Source organism: Mercenaria mercenaria, chromosome 3 (assembly GCF_021730395.1).
Source record: "Mercenaria mercenaria strain notata chromosome 3, MADL_Memer_1, whole genome shotgun sequence".
Classification (NCBI taxonomy): domain Eukaryota; kingdom Metazoa; phylum Mollusca; class Bivalvia; order Venerida; family Veneridae; genus Mercenaria; species Mercenaria mercenaria.
Genome location: NC_069363.1, coordinates 3,637,531 through 3,658,748, shown reverse-complemented (window position 1 = coordinate 3,658,748; position 21,218 = coordinate 3,637,531). Strand labels below are relative to the sequence as shown.

The window sequence follows — 21,218 nt, the reverse complement described above, 5'->3', positions numbered from 1 at the left end:
AAGCAAGAACTTGATTTCCGAGTAACTTTTATCTTAATAGCATAGAATAGTTCAGATTACCGGTATTCTGAACAATAAAAATTTGCCAAACTATTTGCAATGTTCATTTGTGAAGCTTACATCTTAGTGATTTCTGAGCTGCACCTTGCATGCAGTGTAAAAATATATTCTTTTTCATTTTGAATTAATCCTGGAGCTTTCTAACTTGGATAATTGAAAAGCCTTATTTGAACTTCGTTGCATTACATTTTGTAATACATGAAATAATTACCAAGATAATGCTTCAACAGCGCCCGAATGAGAAGAATTAATAGCTCTCACTGTTATTTGAATACTCTTAAGCAAAACACCACTCTATCATGTTTTATAAAGGCTTTAATGCTCATTATGTTAACTCATTAAGGCCTCACCAAATTAAAAAGTTGTTCATCGGATTTGCCGCTCGTATATTTTCAGAACGTTTTTGGCTAATTGCGCTTGCCCCATTGGAAAAAAATCAATCCAAAATTTTTAGGTGCGCTACTTTTTACGGACGTAAAAGTGTATAAATGCTTATATAATTCCAGTCCTAGATTGTTCTCAGATGGATTTTAATCAAAATAAATACATACTACGCACACATCGTCTATAATAAATCATAACACTTATATTTAGTTGTATTAAAGTTGTTTCCCCTTGATGCAGTTACGCCATTTTCTTCAAATGTTTACCAAATTACATGCTACAAAAATTGATTTATTTCATTGAAAAGTGGATGGAGAAAAGCATACTAATTTATTTGATAACATCAATCTACATTATTTTGGTAAGGGTAAATACTTATTGATGCATGTCACTTATCTTTTTTCTGTTTTTTTCTGTCCAAATGATCAGCATTTGCATACGAAAGTTGGTGGGGTAAGGAATTTACATTATCACAGCAGTTTCGCCACAAGAGTACACAGCATGTATGCAGCAGGAGTACGCAGCATGTACGCCGCAGGACGGGGGCCAGGAGTACACAGCATGTACGCCGCAGAAGTACACAGCATGTACGCCGCAGGGGTAGTACACCGCAGGCTCATTTGCTTGTGAAAAGTGTATGTGCCGCGTACATGCTGCGTACTATTTCTCGCATACTAAATTCCTCCAGCGTACATCCTGTGTACTATATAGTCCACAGCATGTACGCAGCAAGTAGTACGCGGCAGAGCTCATTTGCATGTCAAAAGTGTACTACAAACGTACTATCGGTGTATGTGCGGTGTATATCCTGCGTACTATTGATTTCAGTACACATCATGTACGCATCATATACGCTGTATGTACACAGCAAGAGTACGCAGCAGGCCTTTTTCTTCTGTAAGGGTTTACGTATCTTTAGAGAACATCACTTTTTCCTACACCAATTTTTCATGAAAGTTCTATCACAAATTAACGAAAAAATGAAAAGAAAATAGGGGGTTGAATAGTTCCTAGTGAAATGCCAGTCAGTTGTGGTCTGCTACCCTAAAAATGGCGCATATTTGCTCTCCTCCGTGCAATAAACACCTACTTCCGGTTTCGATCTGCAAAACTTGCCATGTGGGTTGTATGAACATGAAAACCGTCTCATTTCATGCAGAATGTATTCTAGTAGCGAAAAAGTGTGATTAAAGCACTCGTTCTACACAAATTTGCGCAGAAAATGGGAAAATTAGGATCTATTTATTATGGACTTCTTTCGACTACACCACGGAAGCACATTTTCGACCGAATTACTGACCTTATACCTATAATTATGCAGGCTGCCATTTTTCATGCGTCTACTGATCTAGATTAAAAACCTCTACCATACAGTTAAACTTTTATTTTTGGCAGCAGCAATTACGGACGGTCGGCGGGTAAAATGAAAATAAAAGTACTGAAAATGACTTTTATTTTTATTTTGTTTTGTCAAAAAATAGGGTCGGCGCTCCCGTAAACCAGAAAATTAAAAAATGCTGGCCTGATGGGAGCACTGTTCTACATAGGTCCTGTAATGGGAGCGTTATACTTTGTGTCTTTAAGTCCAGATACAGCTGTATACTCTGTTTTTGTAAGTCCAGTAATGGGAGCTCTGTCCTCTCTGTCTGTATGTCCAGAACCTGCGATAATTATACCCCCACCAAACATGTTTGAGGGGGGTATATAGGAGTCAGTTTTGTCGCGTCCCGTCGCGTCGCGTCCCGTCCCGTCGCGTCCCGAAATTTATTATCTCAGTTATTACCAAATGGATTTGATTCAAACTTAAAATACATGTTCCACCTTATCACCCACATCATGTGACACAAGGTGCATAACTCTTGACACCAAGTTTTCGTGAATTATGTCCCCTTTTACTTAGAATTTAAGGTTAATTTTGTTGTATTTTCACTATATCTCAGTTATTACTAAATGGATTTGATTCAAACTTAAAATAGATGTTCCACCTCATCACCCACATCATGTGACATAAGGTGCATAACTCTGACACCATTTTTTTTATGAATTATGCCCCTTTTTACTTAGAATTTAAGGTTGATTTTGATGTATTTTCACTTTATCTCAGTTACTACTGAATGGATTTGATTCAAACTTTAAATAGATGTTCCACCTCATCACCCACATCATGTGCCCACATCATGTGACACAAGGTGCATAACTCTGACACCAAGTTTTCATGAATTATGTCCCCTTTTACTTAGAATTTAAGGTTAATTTTGTTGTATTTTCACTATATCTCAATTATTACTAAATGGATTTGATTCAAACTTAAAATAGTTGTTCCACCTCATCACCCAGATGATGTGACATAAGGTGCTTAACTCTGACATAAATTTTTTTATGAATTATGTCCCCTTTTACTTTAAATTTAAGGTTGATTTTGATATATTTTCACTATATTTCAATTATTACAAAATGGATTTGATTCAAACTTAAAATAGATGTTCCACCTCATCACCCACATCATGTGACACAAGGTGCATAACTCTGACACCAATTTTTCATGAATTATGCCCCTTTTTACTTAGAATTTAAGGTTAATTTTGATGTATTTTCACTATATCTCAATTACTACTGAATGGATTTGATTCAGACTTAAAATAGATGTTCCACCTCATCACCCACATCATGTGACACAAGGTGCATAACTCTGACATAAATTTTTTATGAATTATGTCCCCTTTTACTTTAAATTTAAGGTTGATTTTGATGTATTTTCACTATATCTCAATTATTACAAAATGGATTTGATTCAAACTTAAAATAGATGTTCCACCTCATCACCCACATCATGTGCCCACATCATGTGACACAAGGTGCATAACTCTGACACCAAGTTTTCATGAATTATGTCCCCTTTTACTTAGAATTTAAGGTTAATTTTGTTGTATTTTCACTATATCTCAGTTATTACTAAATGGATTTGATTCAAACTTAAAATAATTGTTCCACCTCATCACCCAGATGATGTGACATAAGGTGCTTAACTATGACATAAATTTTTTATGAATTATGTCCCCTTTTACTTTAAATTTAAGGTTGATTTTGATGTATTTTCACTATATCTCAATTATTACAAAATGGATTTGATTCAAACTTAAAATAGATGTTCCACCTCATCACCCACATCATGTGACACAAGGTGCATAACTCTGACACCAATTTTTCATGAATTATGCCCCTTTTTACTTAGAATTTAAGGTTAATTTTGATGTATTTTCACTATTCTCAATTTACTACTGAATGGATTTGATTCAGACTTAAAATAGATGTTCCACCTCATCACCCACATCATGTGACACAAGGTGCATAACTCTGACACTTTTTTTCTTGAATTGTGTCCCCTTTTACCTAGAATTTAAGGTTAATTTTGATGTAAGCCAAAGGGAAGTAACCTTTTTTTTAACCTTTGTACTGAGTTTCTTCCCCTTAAATTCCAGAGGAATTAGTCTATTTTTAGAAATCCTATTTTTAGATTTTCAATATTTTAGGTATTTTTCTAACTTTTTTATTATAAGTCCTATGTAAAAAGTAAAAACATTTTTCCATGGTAACATGGGTCGGTAAGACACTTTTTTTGTATTCACTTTTAGTGTATCTCTAATATTAGAGATTTAATATATTTACTAGTATTACTATACTAGTATTATACTAGTATTACTTATATGTGGAAGCCCAGGATGAAGTACTCCAAAGTATTTTTAAGATTCCTTATGGTTGCCATTCTTCTGTGACAAGACTTTATGGTGGGGGTATGAGTCACTCCTGTGACAGTTCTAGTTGAAATTAATTATACCCCCACAAAATAAAGTTTGGGGGGTATATAAGAGTGAGCTTGTCAGCCGGCCGGTCTGTCTGTCTGTCATTTGGTCCGTTGGTTTTCATGGTTTCCGGACAATAACTCATGAAAGGCTTGACAGATTTAATTATTTTTTGGTACACAGGTGTAACATAAAATACAGGTCAAGTTCGACTTGAGGTCAGTAGGTCAGAGGTCAAGGTCACAATGACCCGGAACAGTTAAATAGTTTCCGGATGATAACTTGAGAATGCTTGGGCCTAGGATCATAAGTTTTGGTACACAGGTGTAACATCATAAAATACAGGTCAGGTTCGACTTTGAGGTCAGTAGGTCAAGGGTAAAATTTACAATGCCCAGGAACAGTTAAATGGTTACCAGATGATAACTTTGGAACCCTTGGGCCTACGATCACGAAAATCGATAAGAAGGTTTTCATGACCAGCAGATGACCCCTATTGATTTTGTCAGTAGGTCAGAGGTCAAGGTCACAGTGACCTTGAACAGTTTAACCATTTCCGGACGATAACTTGAGAACGCTTGGGCCAAGGATCCTGAAAATTGATAGGAAGGTTGGTCATCACCAGCAGATGACACCTATTGATTTTGAGGTCAGAGGTCAAGGTCACAGTGACCCGTAACAGTTAAATTGTTTTCGGACGATAACTTGAGAACGCTTAGGCCTAGGATCACAAAACTTATTAAGGAGGTTTGATCATGACCAGCAGATGACCCCTATTGATTTTGAGGTTTGACTTTGACATTGGCTTACTTCTGTGACAAAGCCGTATTGTGAGGGTATAATTTGTCACTCCTGTAACAGCTCTAGTTATAATTAATTTTAGTTGAATCACATTTCCTTAGTAATTGAATGTAATTTGTAATTGGGTGATTTTTCAATTATATATAACTTTTATTCAATTAATTATAGTGCAATTTGGGGGTGTTATTGACAGTAGCATTTCAGTTACTTCCAAATTACATGGCACATGCATTAATTCAGTAAACATAGTATTACCTTTATTAAACAAATGGTAATAATAAGTTTATAACCAATGACACTGTCCTTAAATATGCTAATTTGCATTTCATATATATGAAAAATAAGTTAAATGAATTAAATAATTTCACAGTATTATAAAATATTTTACAGATGATTGATAACTACAGCAGTTAGAAAGTTAAAGTACTGAGTTACAGCAGGAGACAGTAACCATGTTGTACATTTTCCATGTGGACACTGGGACTATGATGACCTTTGACATGAACCTTGCTATGGAAAAGTATGTACAGTTACAGCACATTTTTGCTGTCTTTAGGATTATATTCCGTAATAATTTCCCTAGAAAAGATGTGAGAAAGTTATACATTTTTGTTCCCCCTGCGCAAAGAAGTTGTAAGGCGGGTATATGGTTTCAGGTTGTCTGTCTGTCCGGGCAACTGAAAAGAAAGAGAGGGCCATCTACTGGTAAAGAGAACAAAAGAGAACAATAACTTCAATCCGTTAACAATAGATTAAAGGGCCAGGGCACCCTATTCAAACAAAAGAAAATAACAAAAGAAACGGCCCTCTCATTTCGGCCGAACGTCCGTCCATCTGTCTGTAGACACAATCTTGTTCGCACCAACTCTCCTTATCCCCTTGACACACACAATTTAATGAAACTTCACACAAGTGATCAGTACTAACCCTAGTTGTGCATTGTGCATGTTAGGTTCTTTCAGAAAAAAATATTGCATACATAGAGTCTGCATATACAATCTTGTGCGTGCCTAATCTCCTGAACCCATGCACACAATTGAATGAAACTTAACATAAGTAATCAGTAATAACCCTAGTTGTGCATGGTGCATGCTAGGTTCTTTCAGAATATAATTCTGCACAGTTATGGGACTTTGTTTTTTTATTAATATATTATATACATAGAGTCTGCATATGCAGTCTTGTGCATGCCTAATCTCCTGAACCCTTGCACTCAATTTAATGAAACTTCACACAAGTGATCAGTACCAATAAACTTCACACAAGTGATCAGTACCAATAAACTTCACACAAGTGATCAGTACCAATCTTGTGCATGGTGCATGTTAGGTTCTTTCAGAAAAATATTCTGCAGAGTTATGGGACTTTGTTTTTGTTACTATACTATATACATAAGGTGTATACATCTACATTAAGTCTATATACATACAGCCCACATAATTATGCAATCTTGTGTGCGTCAAATTACAATATACTGTGTCAGTGCATGTGTGTGTGGAGGGGAGGGAGTGTACATTCATCACCTCCAGTGATGATAGCTCTAGTATTTTTCAGATTCAAACAGTAAAGATACCTTTGTTTATAACATGGTTGCCACATTTTTGTGCCCCCGACACTTAGTGGAGGGGGGCATAATTATAGATTTTGTCTTGTTTGTTTGTGTGTCTGTCCTGAAAAAAATTGTGATATGCCTAGCTTAAAAAGTATTTGATCTAAACTGATGAAACCTTGCCTGAGTCTTTATCATGATATGAACTTACGTGCCTTCTATTTTTCATCTGGCTCCGCCCCCTATTTCAAGAGTTATTGTTCCTGAAATAGTAAAAAAATGCACATTTCCACCTTGTGACATGTCTAGCTCAAAAAGTATTTCATATAAATTGATGAAACCTTGCATGAGTCTTTATCATGATATGAACTTGCCCACCATCTATTTTTATGCCCCCGAAGGGAGGCATATAGTTTTTGAACTGTCTGTCGTCTGTCAGTCTGTCGATCTGTCCGCATTTTTCGTGTCCGGTCCATATCTTTGTCATCGATGGATGGATTTTCAAATAACTTGGCATGAATGTGTACCACAGTAAGACGACATGTCGCGCGCAACACCCAGGTCCGTAGCTCAAAGGTCAAGGTCACACTTAGACATTAAGGGATAGTGCATTGATGGGCGTGTCCGGTCCATATCTTTGTCATCGATGGATGGATTTTCAAATAACTTGGCATGAATGTGTACCACAGTAAGACGACATGTGGCGCGCAAGACCCAGGTCAGTAGCTTAAAGGTCAAGGTCAAACTTAGACGTTAAAGGTCATTTTTCATGATAGTGCATTGATGGGCATGTCCGGTCTATATCTTTGTCATTCATGCATGGATTTTAAAATAACTACGCATGAATGTGTGACACAGTAAGACGACGTGTCGCGCACAAGACCCAGCTCCGTAGGTCAAAGGTCCTAAACTCAAACATTAGAGCTGTCATCGATAGAAACGATATCGATATATCAACGATATTTTTTTGTCGATTGATTATCGATTTCCATTTTCAAAAATTGATATTTTACAGAGAGAAAAACTATCCAAATAAACACTAGTTCAGACCCTATGAAACAACTTAATTTCACAAAGTTGTAAATTTGGATGAATGCAAAAAAGGAGTGAAGGCAAAATAAAAATGAAAGATGTTATTAATTTTTATTTATTTCATAAATACAAATAAAACACAATCAAACAGAAATATGAAAAGTAGGCCGTAAATCTAACAAGAGCTGTCCGTAAGACAGCCAAGCTCGACATGAAATATTGTCACAGAAGCAGGAAATTATTACCCAAAATGTTAAATATCAAAAGAGTTCGAAAGGGGACATAATTTGACCAAAATGCATATCAGAGTTTTGGGACTTGATGCTATCGACTAGTTTTATAACCCTGAATAACGTGTTAAGTTTCAATTCAATATCTGCATTAGTTTTGGGGATAGTAACTTGCATGTAAAACTTTAACTAGAATTTTCTAAGTCCAAAAGGGGGAATAATTTGCTCAAAATACATGTTAAGAGTTATGGAACTTGACCCAGTGAGGTTGGTAATTGACCTAAAAAAAGAATAAATAAGTTTCAAAGCTATATGCCTTTTGGTAATAGCTGTATGTACTTGCACGCAAAACTTTAACCAGGATTTTTTTAAGTCCAAAAGGGGGCATAATTTGCCCAAAATACATGTCAGAGTTATGGGACTTGATTCTATCAACTAGTTTTATAACCCGGAAGACACATGTTAAGTTTCAATTTAATATCTATAGTAGTTTTGGAGATAGTAACTTGCATGTAAAGTTTTAACCAGGATTTTCAAAGTCCAAAAGGGGGCATAATTTGCTCAAAATACATGTCAGAGTTATGGGACTTGACCCAGTGAGGTAGGTAACTGATCTAGAAAAAGAAAAAATAAGTTTCAAATCTATATGCCTTTTAGTAATAGCTGTATGTACTTGCACGCAACACTTTAACCAGAATTTTCTAAGTCCAAAAGGGGGCATAATTTGACCAAAATGAAGGTCAGAGTTATAGGACTTGGTGCTATCAACTAGTTTTATAACCCCGAAGACACGTGTGAAGTTTCAATTCAATATCTGCATTAGTTTTGGAGATAGTAACTTGCATGTAAAACTTTAACCAGAATTTTCTTAAGTTCAAAAGAGGGCATAATTTGCTCAAAATACATGTTAGAGTTATGGAACTTGACCCAGTGAGGTTGGTAATTGACCTAGAAAAAGAACAAATAATTTTCAAAGCTATAATTTATTATTATGCCTTCAAATGATAGCTGTATGTACTTGCATGTAAAAATTTAACCAAGGTGTGACGCCGACGCCAGGGCGAGTAGAATAGCTAGACTATTCTTCGAATAGTCGAGCTAAAAATAGCATTTACAGGAAGGTATATAGTATGCATATGAACAAACGGGTCCTTAATCTAACTGAATAATCGATGTATCGTCGATATTTGTCTTCTGATATATCGGTATCGTCGATATGCCTAAGACCCAATCAATGACAGCCCTATCTAACATCGGCAATAACTATTCATTTAAGATGCCATCGGGGGCATGTGTCATCCTATGGAGACAGGTCTTGTTTGTCTGGCTCCTCCCCCTATTTTCAGAGTTATGGCCCCTGAAATAGTAAAAAAATACACATTTTCACCTTGTGACGCGCCTAGCTCAAAAAGTATTTCATATAAAATGATGAAACCTTGCATGAGTCTTTATCATGATATGAACTGGCGCATGTCCTATTTTTCTGTCTGGCTCCGCCCCCGTTTCCAGAGTTATGGCCCCTGAAATAGTAAAAAATGCACATTTTCACATTGTGATGCACGTAGCTCAAAATAGATTTCATATAAAATGATGAAACCTTGCATGAATCATTTTTAGCTCATCTGATTTTTTGAAAAAAAAATGATGAGTTATTGTCATCACTTGAGCGGTTGTAGGCGTCGGCGTCGGCGTTGCCTGGTTAAGTTTTATGTTTAGGTCAGCTTTTCTCCTAAACTATCAAAGCTATTGCTTTGAAACTTGGAATACTTGTTCACCATCATAAGCTGACCCTGTATAGCAAGAAACATAACTCCATCTTGCTTTTTGCAAGATTTATGGCCCCTTTTGTACTTAGAAAATATCAGATTTCTTGGTTAAGTTTTATGTTTAGGTCAACTTTTCTCCCAAAATATCAAAGCTATTGCTTTGAAACTTGGAATACTTCTTCACCATCATAAGCAGACCCTGTACATCAAGAAACATAACTCCATCTTGCTTTTTGCAAGATTAATTGCCCCTTTTGGACTTAGAAAATCAGTTTTCTTGGTTAAGTTTTATGTTTAGGTCAGCTTTTATCCTAAACTATCAAAGCTATTGCTTTAAAACTTGCAACACTTGTTCACCATCATAAGTTGACCCTGTACAGCAAGAAACATAACTCTGTCCTGCTTTTTGCAAGATTTATGGCCCCTTTTGGACTTAGAAAATATCAGATTTCTTGGTTAAGTTTTATGTTTAGATCAACTTTTTCTCTTAAACTATTAAAGCTATTGCTTTGAAACTTGCAACACTCGTTCACCATCATAAGCTGCCCCTGTACAGCAAGCAGCGTAACTCCATCCTGCTTTTTAGCTCACCTGTCACAAAGTGACAAGGTGAGCTTTTGTGATCGTGCGGTGTCCGTCGTCCGTCCGTCCGTCCGTCCGTGCGTGCGTCCGTCCGTAAACTTTTGCTTGTGACCACTCTAGAGGTCACATTTTTCATTGGATCTTTATGAAAGTTGGTCAGAATGTTCATCTTGATGATATCTAGGTCAAGTTCGAAACTGGGTCACGTGCCTTCAAAAACTAGGTCAGTAGGTCTAAAAATAGAAAAACCTTGTGACCTCTCTAGAGGCCATATATTTCACAATATCTTCATGAAAATTGGTCAGAATGTTCACCTTGATGATATCAAGGTCAAGTTCGAAACTGTGTAACGTGCCATCAAAAACTAGGTCAGAAGGTCTAAAAATAGAAAACCCTTGTGACCTCTCTAGAGGCCATATATTTCACAAGATCTTCATGAAAATTGGTCAGAACGTTCACCTTGATGATATCTAGGTCAGGTTTGAAACTGGGTCACGTGCCATCAAAAACTAGGTCAGTAGGTCAAATAATAGAAAAACCTTGTGACCTCTCTAAAGGCCATATTTTTCATGGGATCTGTATGAAAGTTGGTCTGAATGTTCATCTTGATGATATCTAGGTCAACTTCGAAACTGGGTCATGTGCGGTCAAAAACTAGGTCAGTAGGTCTAAAAATAGAAAAACCTTGTGACCCCTCTAGAGGCCATATATTTCACAAGATCTTCATGAAAATTTGTCAGAACGTTCACCTTGTTGATATCTAGGTCAAGTTCGAAACTGGGTCACGTGCCATCAAAAACTAGGTCAGTAGGTCAAATAATAGAAAAAACTTGTGACCTCTCTAGAGGCCATATTTTTCATGGGATCTGTATGAAAGTTGGTCTGAATGTTCATCTTGATGATATCAAGGTGAAGTTCGAAACTGGGTCACGTGCGGTCAAAAACTAGGTCAGTAGGTCTTAAAATAGAAAAACCTTGTGACCTCTCTAGAGGCCATATATTTCATGAGATCTTCATGAAAATTGGTCAGAATGTTCACCTTGATGATATCTAGGTCAGGTTCGAAAGTGGGTCACGTGTCTTCAAAAACTAGGTCAATAGGTCAAATAATAGAAAACCCTTGTGACCTCTCTTGACGCCATATTTTTCATGGGATCTGTATGAAAGTTGGTCTGAATACTGAGATATCTTGATGATATCTAGGTCAAGTTCAAAAGTGGATCACGTGCCATCAAAAACTAGGTCAGTAGGTCAAATAATAGAAAAACCTTGTGACCTCTCTAAAGGCCATATTTTTCATGGGATCTGTATGAAAATTGGTCTGAATGTTCATCTTGATGATATCTAGGTCAAGTTCGAAACAGGGTCATGTGCGGTCAAAAACTAGGTCAGCAGGTCTAAAAATAGAAAAACCTTGTGACCTCTCTAGAGGCCATACTTGTAAATGGATTTCCATTAAAATTGGTCAGAATGTTCACCTTGATGATATCTAGGTCAAGTTTGAAACTGGGTCACGTGCCTTAAAAAACTAGGTCAGTAGGTCAAATAATAAAAAAACCTTGTGACCTCTCTAGAGGCCATACTTTTCATGGGATCTGTATGAAAGTTGGTCTGAATGTTCATCTTGATGATATCTAGGTCAAGTTCGAAAGTGGGTCAACTGCGGTCAAAAACTAGGTCAGTAGATCTAAAATTATTAAAATCTTTTGACCTCTCTAAAGGCCATATTTTTCAAAGGATCTTCATAAAATTGATCTGAATGTTCACCTTGATGATATCTAGGTGAGTTTCGAAACTGGGTCACATGCGGTCAAAAACTAGGCCAGTAGGTATAAAAATAGAAAAACCTTGTGACCTCTCTAGAGGCCATATTTTTCATGAGATCTTCATGAAAATTACTGAGAATGTTCACCTTGATGATATCTAGGTAAAGTTCAAAACAGGGTCACATACCTTCGAAAACTAGGTCAATAGGTCAAATAATAGAAAAACCTTGTGACCTCTGTAGAAACCATATTTTTCAATGGATCTTTATGAAAATTGGTCAGAATTTTTATCTTGATAATATCTAGGTCAAGTTCAAAGCTGGGTCACATGAGCTCAGAAACTAGGTCACTATGTCAAATAATGACGTCATACTCAAAACTGGGTCATGTGGGAAGAGGTGAGCGATTCAGGACCATCATGGTCCTCTTGTTGCAATAATTATTGCCCCTTTTGGACTTAGAAAATCATTTTCTTGGTTGAGTATTATGTTTAAGTCAACTTTTCTCATAAACTATCAAAGCTATTGCTTTAAAACTTGCAACAGTTTTTCACCATCATAAGTGGACACTGTACATCAAGAAACATAACTCTATCCTGCTTTTTGCAAGAATGATGGCCCTTTTTAGACTTAGAAAATCATGGGTAGGACAATATTTCTATTACACAAAAAAAATCAGATGAGTGTCAGCATTGCAAGGCAGTGCTCTTGTTATGATATGAACTTGCACATCTCCTATTTTCCGTCTGACTCTATCCCCTATTTCCAGAATTATGGCCCCTGAAATAGTCAAAAATGCACATGTTCACGTTGTGACACACCTAGCTCAAAAAGTATTTGATATATATTGATGAAAACTTGCACAAGTCTTTGTCATGATATAAACTTGCATACCTTCTATTTTTCATCCGAGTTATTGCCCCTGATATATAGTGAAAAAAATGCACATTTTCACCTAATGACATGCCTTGCTCAAAAAGTATTTGATGTATATTCATGAAACCTTGCATGAGTCATCATGATGTGACCTTGCACATTTGGCATTCTTCTTGAGACTTTAGCACTTATTACAGAGTTATGGCCCTTGAAATAGCCAAAATAGTGGATTTTTTGTTTGTGATGCTCATAGCTCAAAAAGTATATGACCTAGAATAATGAATCCTATATATTAAAAATTGTGTTGAGGCTATACCCCCTTAAGACTGCAAACAGTTGAATTATTGCCCCTTATTTTGACAAAGGTACCAGTGGGGGCACACCCTGTGTCCTACAGACACATTCTAGTTTGTGATAAACATGAAATATACCGGTACTTGTTTGTATAATATTGATTATCATAGCAGAATGTACATGTGTTATTTAATCCATTGTTTTTGGTTAACTCCTTTTATGACATTTATGCTGTGGAAGTTCCATGTGCATATTGATAGCAATACTTGCCTAACATTGAAAAAATTTATTTTCCTAGTTGACTAGCTGGTGTTTTTTAACATAACATTAAGTCTTGTGGATCTATGAAATTTATTCAAAGAGAACTAAAATGCAATGTGATTTGTACCCTGTAACCAAAATATATTGAGAATAAATTTCAACAATCTTGTTTTTATTTATATACAAGTAAGGCTAGCCTTTTATCAAATTAGGTGACTGCTTCATACATTATAATCAGTAGATAGACAGAAAGTAAAGGATTTAAAACCAGACCCATGATTTTTTATTTTAAGTGCTGAACATTGGCACCAGTCCTCTTTCCTCCCACAATTTTGAAAAAAAAATCCCCTCAAAACTTCTTATTTTCACATATTCTAGCCAAATATTTTAGTACTTGAGTGTATGGTACTATGTAAACTTAACTTTTCTGTCTGTCTTGTTATTTGTATGGTGGTAACAATGAGTGAATAGAGGGTCCTGTAAAATTAATGTTGAAAGAATTTAGAGTAATTTTGGTATGTGTGATTTTATAGCACTCACAGCTTTTCTCTGCAGTTATTTCATCTAAGAGACACAAAATACAGTTTAAAGTCTCAATTTGTTTGACTAATCTTGCAGGTACTTCCAGGTTTATTGGTATTTGTTATAGTTTGAAAATCAGATAATAATAATTTTAGGGTCTCAAGTCTGCAGGGTGTAATTGCAAGGGGTTGTAGGATCCCAGAAGACAAGCAAGTGTTGTTGATCAGTGGCGGAGAAAGTCTTGACCCAAATGCTGTTGTCGGAAAATACCACGCTGGAACGGTATTTCATTTTTAGCTCATCTGATTTTTTGAAAAAAAATGATGAGTTATTGTCATCACTTGAGCGGTTGTCGGCGTCGGCGTCGGCGTTGCCTGGTTAAGTTTTATGTTTAGGTCAGCTTTTCTCCTAAACTATCAAAGCTATTGCTTTGAAACTTGGAATACTTGTTCACCATCATAAGCTGACCCTGTATAGCAAGAAACATAACTCCATCTTGCTTTTTGCAAGATTTATGGCCCCTTTTGTACTTAGAAAATATCAGATTTCTTGGTTAAGTTTTATGTTTAGGTCAACTTTTCTTGTTCACCGTCGGCGTCGGCGTCGGCGTTGCCTGGTTAAGTTTTATGTTTAGGTCAGCTTTTCTCCTAAACTATCAAAGCTATTGCTTTGAAACTTGGAATACTTGTTCACCATCATAAGCTGACCCTGTATAGCAAGAAACATAACTCCATCTTGCTTTTTGCAAGATTTATGGCCCCTTTTGTACTTAGAAAATATCAGATTTCTTGGTTAAGTTTTATGTTTAGGTCACCTTTTCTCCTAAACTATCAAAGCTATTGCTTTGAAACTTGGAATACTTGTTCACCATCATAAGCTGACCCTGTATAGCAAGAAACATAACTCCATCTTGCTTTTTGCAAGATTTATGGCCCCTTTTGTACTTAGAAAATATCAGATTTCTTGGTTAAGTTTTATGTTTAGGTCAACTTTTCTCCTAAACTATCAAAGCTATTGCTTTGAAACTTGGAATACTTGTTCACCATCATAAGCAGACCCTGTACATCAAGAAACATAACTCCATCTTGCTTTTTGCAAGATTTATGGCCCCTTTTGGACTTAGAAAATCAGTTTTCTTGGTTAAGTTTTATGTTTAGGTCAGCTTTTATCCTAAACTATCAAAGCTATTGCTTTAAAACTTGCAACACTTGTTCACCATCATAAGTTGACCCTGTACAGCAAGAAACATAACTCCATCCTGCTTTTTGCAAGATTTATGGCCCCTTTTGGACTTAGAAAATATCAGATTTCTTGGTTAAGTTTTATGTTTATGTCAACTTTTTCTCTTAAACTATCAAAGCTATTGCTTTGAAACTTGCAACACTTGTTGACCATCATAAGCTGACCCTGTACAGCAAGCAACATAACTCCATCCTGCTTTTTGCAATAATTATTGCCCTTTTTGGACTTAGAAAATAATTTTCTTGGTTGAGTATTATGTTTAAGTCAACTTTTCTCATAAACTATCAAAGCTATTGCTTTAAAACTTGCAACAGTTTTTCACCATCATAAGTGGACACTGAACATCAAGAAACATAACTCTAACCTGCTTTTGGCAAGAATGATGGCCCTTTTTAGACTTAGAAAATCATGGGTAGGACAATATTTCTATTACACAAAAAAAATCAGATGAGCGTCAGCACCCGCAAGGCGGTGCTCTTGTTCTCTTTCTTACGTCTTCGTTCTACAGTTAGCACGAATATTACCAGTAAGATAAAAACAGATATTTTTCATGAGATTATTTTGTTTGTTCTTAAACAAAATGAGAAAAGTGGCCACTTCAAATAGTATGAATCAGAAAACTAGAAATAATGTACAGGTCATAGTAGAAATGCAGTTTAACTGAGTTTTTTGTATGAGCATGTTTGTTTTTTTAGGGTGATAGTTTTTTGTTATAGTTATACTTTTATTCTTATGTTGACAAATGCTTAGCATTCATTAACCTATGGTATGAATTTATTGTTTACTTATTATTTGTGTTTATTGTTTCAGGATACCAACCCAATATTTCTGTTCAGCAAGAGTACTATAGAGAGTTCTGTGCCTCCATCGCCTAGTGTGAACTATGGATCTGGTAAGAGTTATACATTTGATCTAGAGTATTTTGAAGCTGGTTTGAAACAGCTGAAGTACTTTGAGATAAGAGGGTTAAAGCTGGTACTGAGTAAGTTTATAAAGCTGACAAGTAGTTTAGTGCACATAATGTTAGGCATAAAGCAAAACTTAACAGTAGCTGATTTTTTGTTTCATTTCCTTAGAAATGTATTTCATGTTCAGTTTCCAAAAAAGAAAACAATGGAGATTTAAATGAATTAAAAGTCTTTGACTGAGAAATGTTTTAGAATGAGGAAAGAAAGAGACATGGTGGTAAGCTGTACTGACATCTCTGGAACTTGTGTTCTTTACCAAACAAACATTAAGTGGATTTAGCCAAGACTAATTTATCTGTGTCCCCACCTAAACTGCCTGTTACATACTTTTATTTATATGATGAGGTGTTAAAATGACATTGTGCTATTTTGCCATTAACTACATGTTTATTTGCTATTTTATATTCAGACATAGATCTTCAAGGTCAAGTGGAAGGGTCTTTGTTAATGCCACCAGCTTATGAAACGGTTGTATCAAGGGCACAGCTAGCTCTGGTATGTTTATAACTGTCCAAATTTAAATAGGTTTTAAATGAGTTCTGGGGGCCTCCATGGCCGAGTGGTTAAGGTCGTTGACTTCAGATCACTTGCCCCTCGTCGACGTGGGTTCGAGCCTTACTTGGGGCGTTGAATTTTTCATGTGAGGAAGCTTACGGAAGGTGATGGTTCTACCCAGGTGCCCGCTTGTTATGAAATAATGCACAGAGGGGCACCTAGGGTCTTCCTCCAACATCAAAGCTGGAAAGTCGCCATATGACCTATAATTGTGTTGGTGCGATGTTAAACAAAACTAAAAATAAAAAAATGAGTTCTGTTATGGAACTGAAATTATTTCTATATATTTTTTAGGGACATTTTACAAATATTACACAGAGCTTGAGAAAAATGTTACACAAAAACATAAGATGAAGAGCAGTAAACAAATATTTACTCTGAAGGGCTGCATTCATGTTAAAAGAAGATGTTTAGAAATATTTCTTATGTTTTCTTTTAAATCTTCATCAGTAATTGTGATGTTACCATTGAGTTTAGTGATGTGGAAAGTAGACCAAACAGTTTTATTTGCATTCACAAACAGTATTTGAAAAAATTACTATTTCTAAATTGACAGCAATTTCAAGATGTGGACACAGAAGAGTTGAAAGCATGTGAAAGACTGATACATGATCAGCACCTACAGCAGCAGGGCTGGGCAGCGGTGGTGGCTAACCTTGAAGATGTTACAAGGTATCATATACTGTAAAATCATTCAATTTAGTGGGCATGAAAATTGGTGGTTTAGCCATAAGGATATGAGTTAATAGATTTTAACTTAAGAAGATAAAATGAAAGAGAATTTTATTTGTTATGCCCTCTAAGGTGGGCATATTAAAATCGCACTGTCCGTCCATCCGTGTGTGTGTGTCTGTGTATATTCTTGTCCAGTCTGTAACTTCAACATTCATAGGGGGATTTGAAAATAATTTGACACAAATGTTAACCATATTGAGAAGGTATGTCGCGCTTATGGCCCAGGTCTCTCAGGTCAAGGTCAAGGCCCCCAACGCTTACCCTAAACCCTAACCCTAACACAAATGTTCATCTAATCCCATGGGTTGCTTCGGGGCCATTTGTCACTAAAAGTGACAGCTCTTGCCTATCAAGATTTAATTTCATGGATTGTGAACCTGTTCCTGGTTCTTATACTAGAATAATGTATTCCCCATAACTCACTGACAACTTCCCCACACAGGGGTCACGCTGTCAATCGCCACTTGAGCCATTTGCGACAAAAAGTTAAATGTAGCTCCGAAATTTTCTAAGTGGCGAAAATGGCCCGAAGCTACGTCTGTCTACAAAACTACGATTATTGCCATTTTAGGAACCAAAGGGTGTGAAAAATCGATAATCTGTGTAGACAAACAACATCTGTTATTGAAAGGGAGGAAGCCAATTTGCAAAACTTTTATTTGACCAGGCAGTTAATTTGCGATAATTAGATTATTGAATAACAAACTGGATACCTAATTATAATCATCATTTTGTGCACTTGATACCTTTTTATGAGCAATCGGCCGTTAGACAGTCTGTAGTAAATTTTCTTTTATCATGTTAGTTGCCGAGGGTTAGTTTGGGCAAAAACAAATAAAAATGCTTTAGATAAGCAGAAATTGTAAGTATTGAATAGATATGATGATAGAAAGGCAATAAAACATAGGTATTTTATAAAAAATTTAATTCTGATTTACGTTTTCCGTATTTGTCACCCATTTTCGCGACCTTAATCTTTGGAAATTTCTGTCATTTCTGACGAGATTTTTTAGTGCAGTCTTAAATAAAAAGCCAATAAAGAGTCTACATTTAAGAAAAATATAAAAACTGCTGCAAAAGGAGCTCATATTTTAAAGTATTTTTCGGGAATAAAACATGCGAAGGCATCGAACTCCACCCACTTATAGGCAATATGCAAAATAAGACACTGCTTAAACAAAATTTCTTCTTTTTTGACATCTTTATTTTAAATATCATGTTCAGAATTTTTTTATTAAATGGCAGATATTTATAATAATGATAATTTTAGATGTTAACAAAAATTGATTTCTAAATAGTCTTTTAAAGGGTTACTAAGAAATATGTTATAACTACATTAATTTCTTGAGTGGTATGAGTACTTTGGTACATAAAATGTAGTCTTACAAGAACGTCAGTGTTATGCGCTTCGCCGTTGTTGGCCTCATAATTTCATCTTCGGAAAAAGCAGTGGCTCAGAGAAAAAAATTCCCAGTGTGACCCCTGCCCACATGAGTTCAAGATATGGAATGAAAGTTCTTTATGTTAAGTTATTGGTCATAATGTAAATTTTGTTCTGAATGATTAAAAACAGTATAATTCCTGTTTGAGCCATCATTTCTTTCACAAGGTTTTTCTTGACTTTTCTTTAACCCTTACCCTGCTAAATTTCTATAATGAACTTGTCTATCTTTCAGTTTGTATTAACTGTTAAAAGGGGTGCATACCAAAAAAAATACTGACTGAATGGTGAACAGTGCAGGTCATTATCAGACTGCACGGATCATGATCTGCACTGGTTGCAAAGGCAGAATAAATCTGTGTCCAACATGATAAGGGTTAAAATGAATATAAGACTACACCATTCAAAATACATGTATATATCATGATAGAACTCCAAGGTTGGTAATAGCAGCCTTTTCAAAATGATTTTTAGTTGGGTATTTTCCATTATAAAATTCCACGACTAAAACTTCAGGGATGACAAGAAAGTTAAAATTTAAAGTTGTCTTTATTTTTAGCTCGACTATTCGAAGAATAGTCTAGCTATTCTACTCACCCTGGAGTAGGCGTCGGCGTCACACCTTGGTTAAGTTTTTGCATGCAAGTACATACAGCCATCAATTAAAGGCATATAGCTTTGAAACTTATTTTTTCTTTTTCTAGGTCAATTACCAACCTCTCTGGGTCAAGTCCCATAACTCTGACATGTATTTTGAGCAAATTATGCCCCCTTTTGGACTTAGAAAATTTTGGTTAAAGTTTTACATGCAAGTTACTATCTCCAAAACTAATGCAGATATTGATTTGAAACTTCACATGTGTCTTCGGGGTTATAATCTAGTTGATAGCAGCAAGTCCCATAACTCTGACTTTCATTTTGGCCAAATTATGCCCCCTTTTGGACTTAGAAAATTCTGGTTCAAGTTTTGCGTGCAAGTACATACAGCTATTTCTAAAAGGCATATAGATTTGAAACTTATTTTTTCTATTTCTAGATCAATCACTAACTTCACTGGATCAAGTTCCATAACTCTGGCATCTATTTTTGGGCAAATTATGCCCCCTTTTGGACTTTGAAAATTTTGGTTAAAGTTTTACATGCGAGTTCCTATCTCCAAAACTAATGCAGATATTGAATTGAAACTTCACATGTGCCTTAGGGGTTATAAAACTAGTTGATAGCAGCAAGTCCCATAACTGATATGCATTTTGGTCAAACTATTCCCCTTTTTGAACTTAAAACTCTTTCGATATTTAACCTTTTTAGGTAATATTTTCCTGCCTCGGGACAATATTTCGAATAGTCGAGCTTGGCTGTCTTACGGACAGCTCTTGTTTGATGTATTGTTACAAAATTTTTCAGATATATTAGCAAGCATAACAAAATGTAGAATTGCAAAAAAAAAATGTTTTTTCAAAACTGTTCATGGGCTGGAGATTTACTTGTGGAGAAACACATTTTTGGCAATGAAATTGACATAACTAATTAAAGATATCTTAAGGATTAAACAAATTCCTACTTCCATCTCTAGAGGCCTCTAGAACTTTAGGTTTATGTGTAACTTATATCTTGACCTTGCAAAATAATGCTGAAATTTGTGAGAAACCCACTAAGACTTTGTTGATCAAACAATAGGTGTATTAATTTGTTACCAAGTGATTTCCTAAAGATATATGTATGTTACAGGGTTCATCTATTTTTGAGTCGGCTAAAGGCTGAAAGCCTTTTGACGAGTCCTTGCTATCCAACGATTCTCTAAATGGACCAAATAACACAGTGAAGGGATGTAGTTCCATTAGATTTCTCAAACTTCAAACAGTTCACTGCATGAATGAAGTTAAATTGTGTCAATTCCCTTTGCTATGACCAATATACGATGTAATCTGTCATATTTATGACTTGTAATTGTGCAATACTCGAATGTAACTCATTAAGCATAAATGTGCATTTTAAGAATTGCGCAGGCTTACAAAGCTTGGGTAACATCCAGCGAAAGACAAACAATAGTTCCACAGGACGGACTCCAGATAAGATGCGTATTAGCGTAAATTACGTATAGAAATAATGCAAATACGCATGTCTAATAATTTCTAAGCGTATAAAAACGTATATAAAATTACAGAAACGCACACAATGCTTTTTTAAAAACAAAATCTGAATCGTCTGGATGCGTTAGGTAACATAGCCGATCAGCCTTAATGCTCCCACATTGAACGTAAACACGCATCGTATGATTTCTATAAACTTTGCGTGGGTTGAATTTTGCAGTCAGTAAACGGATAAATTATCGGAAGAAGAAGCTCTTACTGGTTT

The 21,218-nt window shown here is 35.7% G+C and overlaps 2 protein-coding genes across 5 annotated transcripts in view; both read left to right on the top strand.

The window, feature by feature from the left end:
• LOC123525564 (poly(U)-specific endoribonuclease-B-like) overlaps positions 1–12,676 on the top strand; it is a 97,565-nt gene extending 84,889 nt beyond the window's left edge. The window contains exon 8 of one of the 2 annotated variants that reach the window (XR_008370078.1): positions 12,369–12,676. The gene's annotated coding sequence lies outside the window, so the exon portion shown is untranslated. The remainder of the gene's footprint in view (positions 1–12,368) is intronic. The other variant, XR_008370077.1, reaches the window with a different exon arrangement.
• Positions 1–21,218, top strand: part of LOC123525566 (RB1-inducible coiled-coil protein 1-like) — an 88,105-nt gene that overhangs the window by 14,036 nt on the left and 52,851 nt on the right. For all 3 annotated transcript variants that reach the window (XR_008370076.1, XM_045304709.2, XM_053537753.1), the window contains exons 2-6: positions 5,436–5,565; positions 14,078–14,204; positions 15,975–16,056; positions 16,542–16,627; positions 17,244–17,359. Coding sequence is in view for 2 of the 3 variants with exons in the window: in XM_045304709.2 (XP_045160644.2) it covers positions 5,498–5,565; positions 14,078–14,204; positions 15,975–16,056; positions 16,542–16,627; positions 17,244–17,359 (479 nt within the window). In the remaining variant the exon portion in view is untranslated. The remainder of the gene's footprint in view (positions 1–5,435; positions 5,566–14,077; positions 14,205–15,974; positions 16,057–16,541; positions 16,628–17,243; positions 17,360–21,218) is intronic.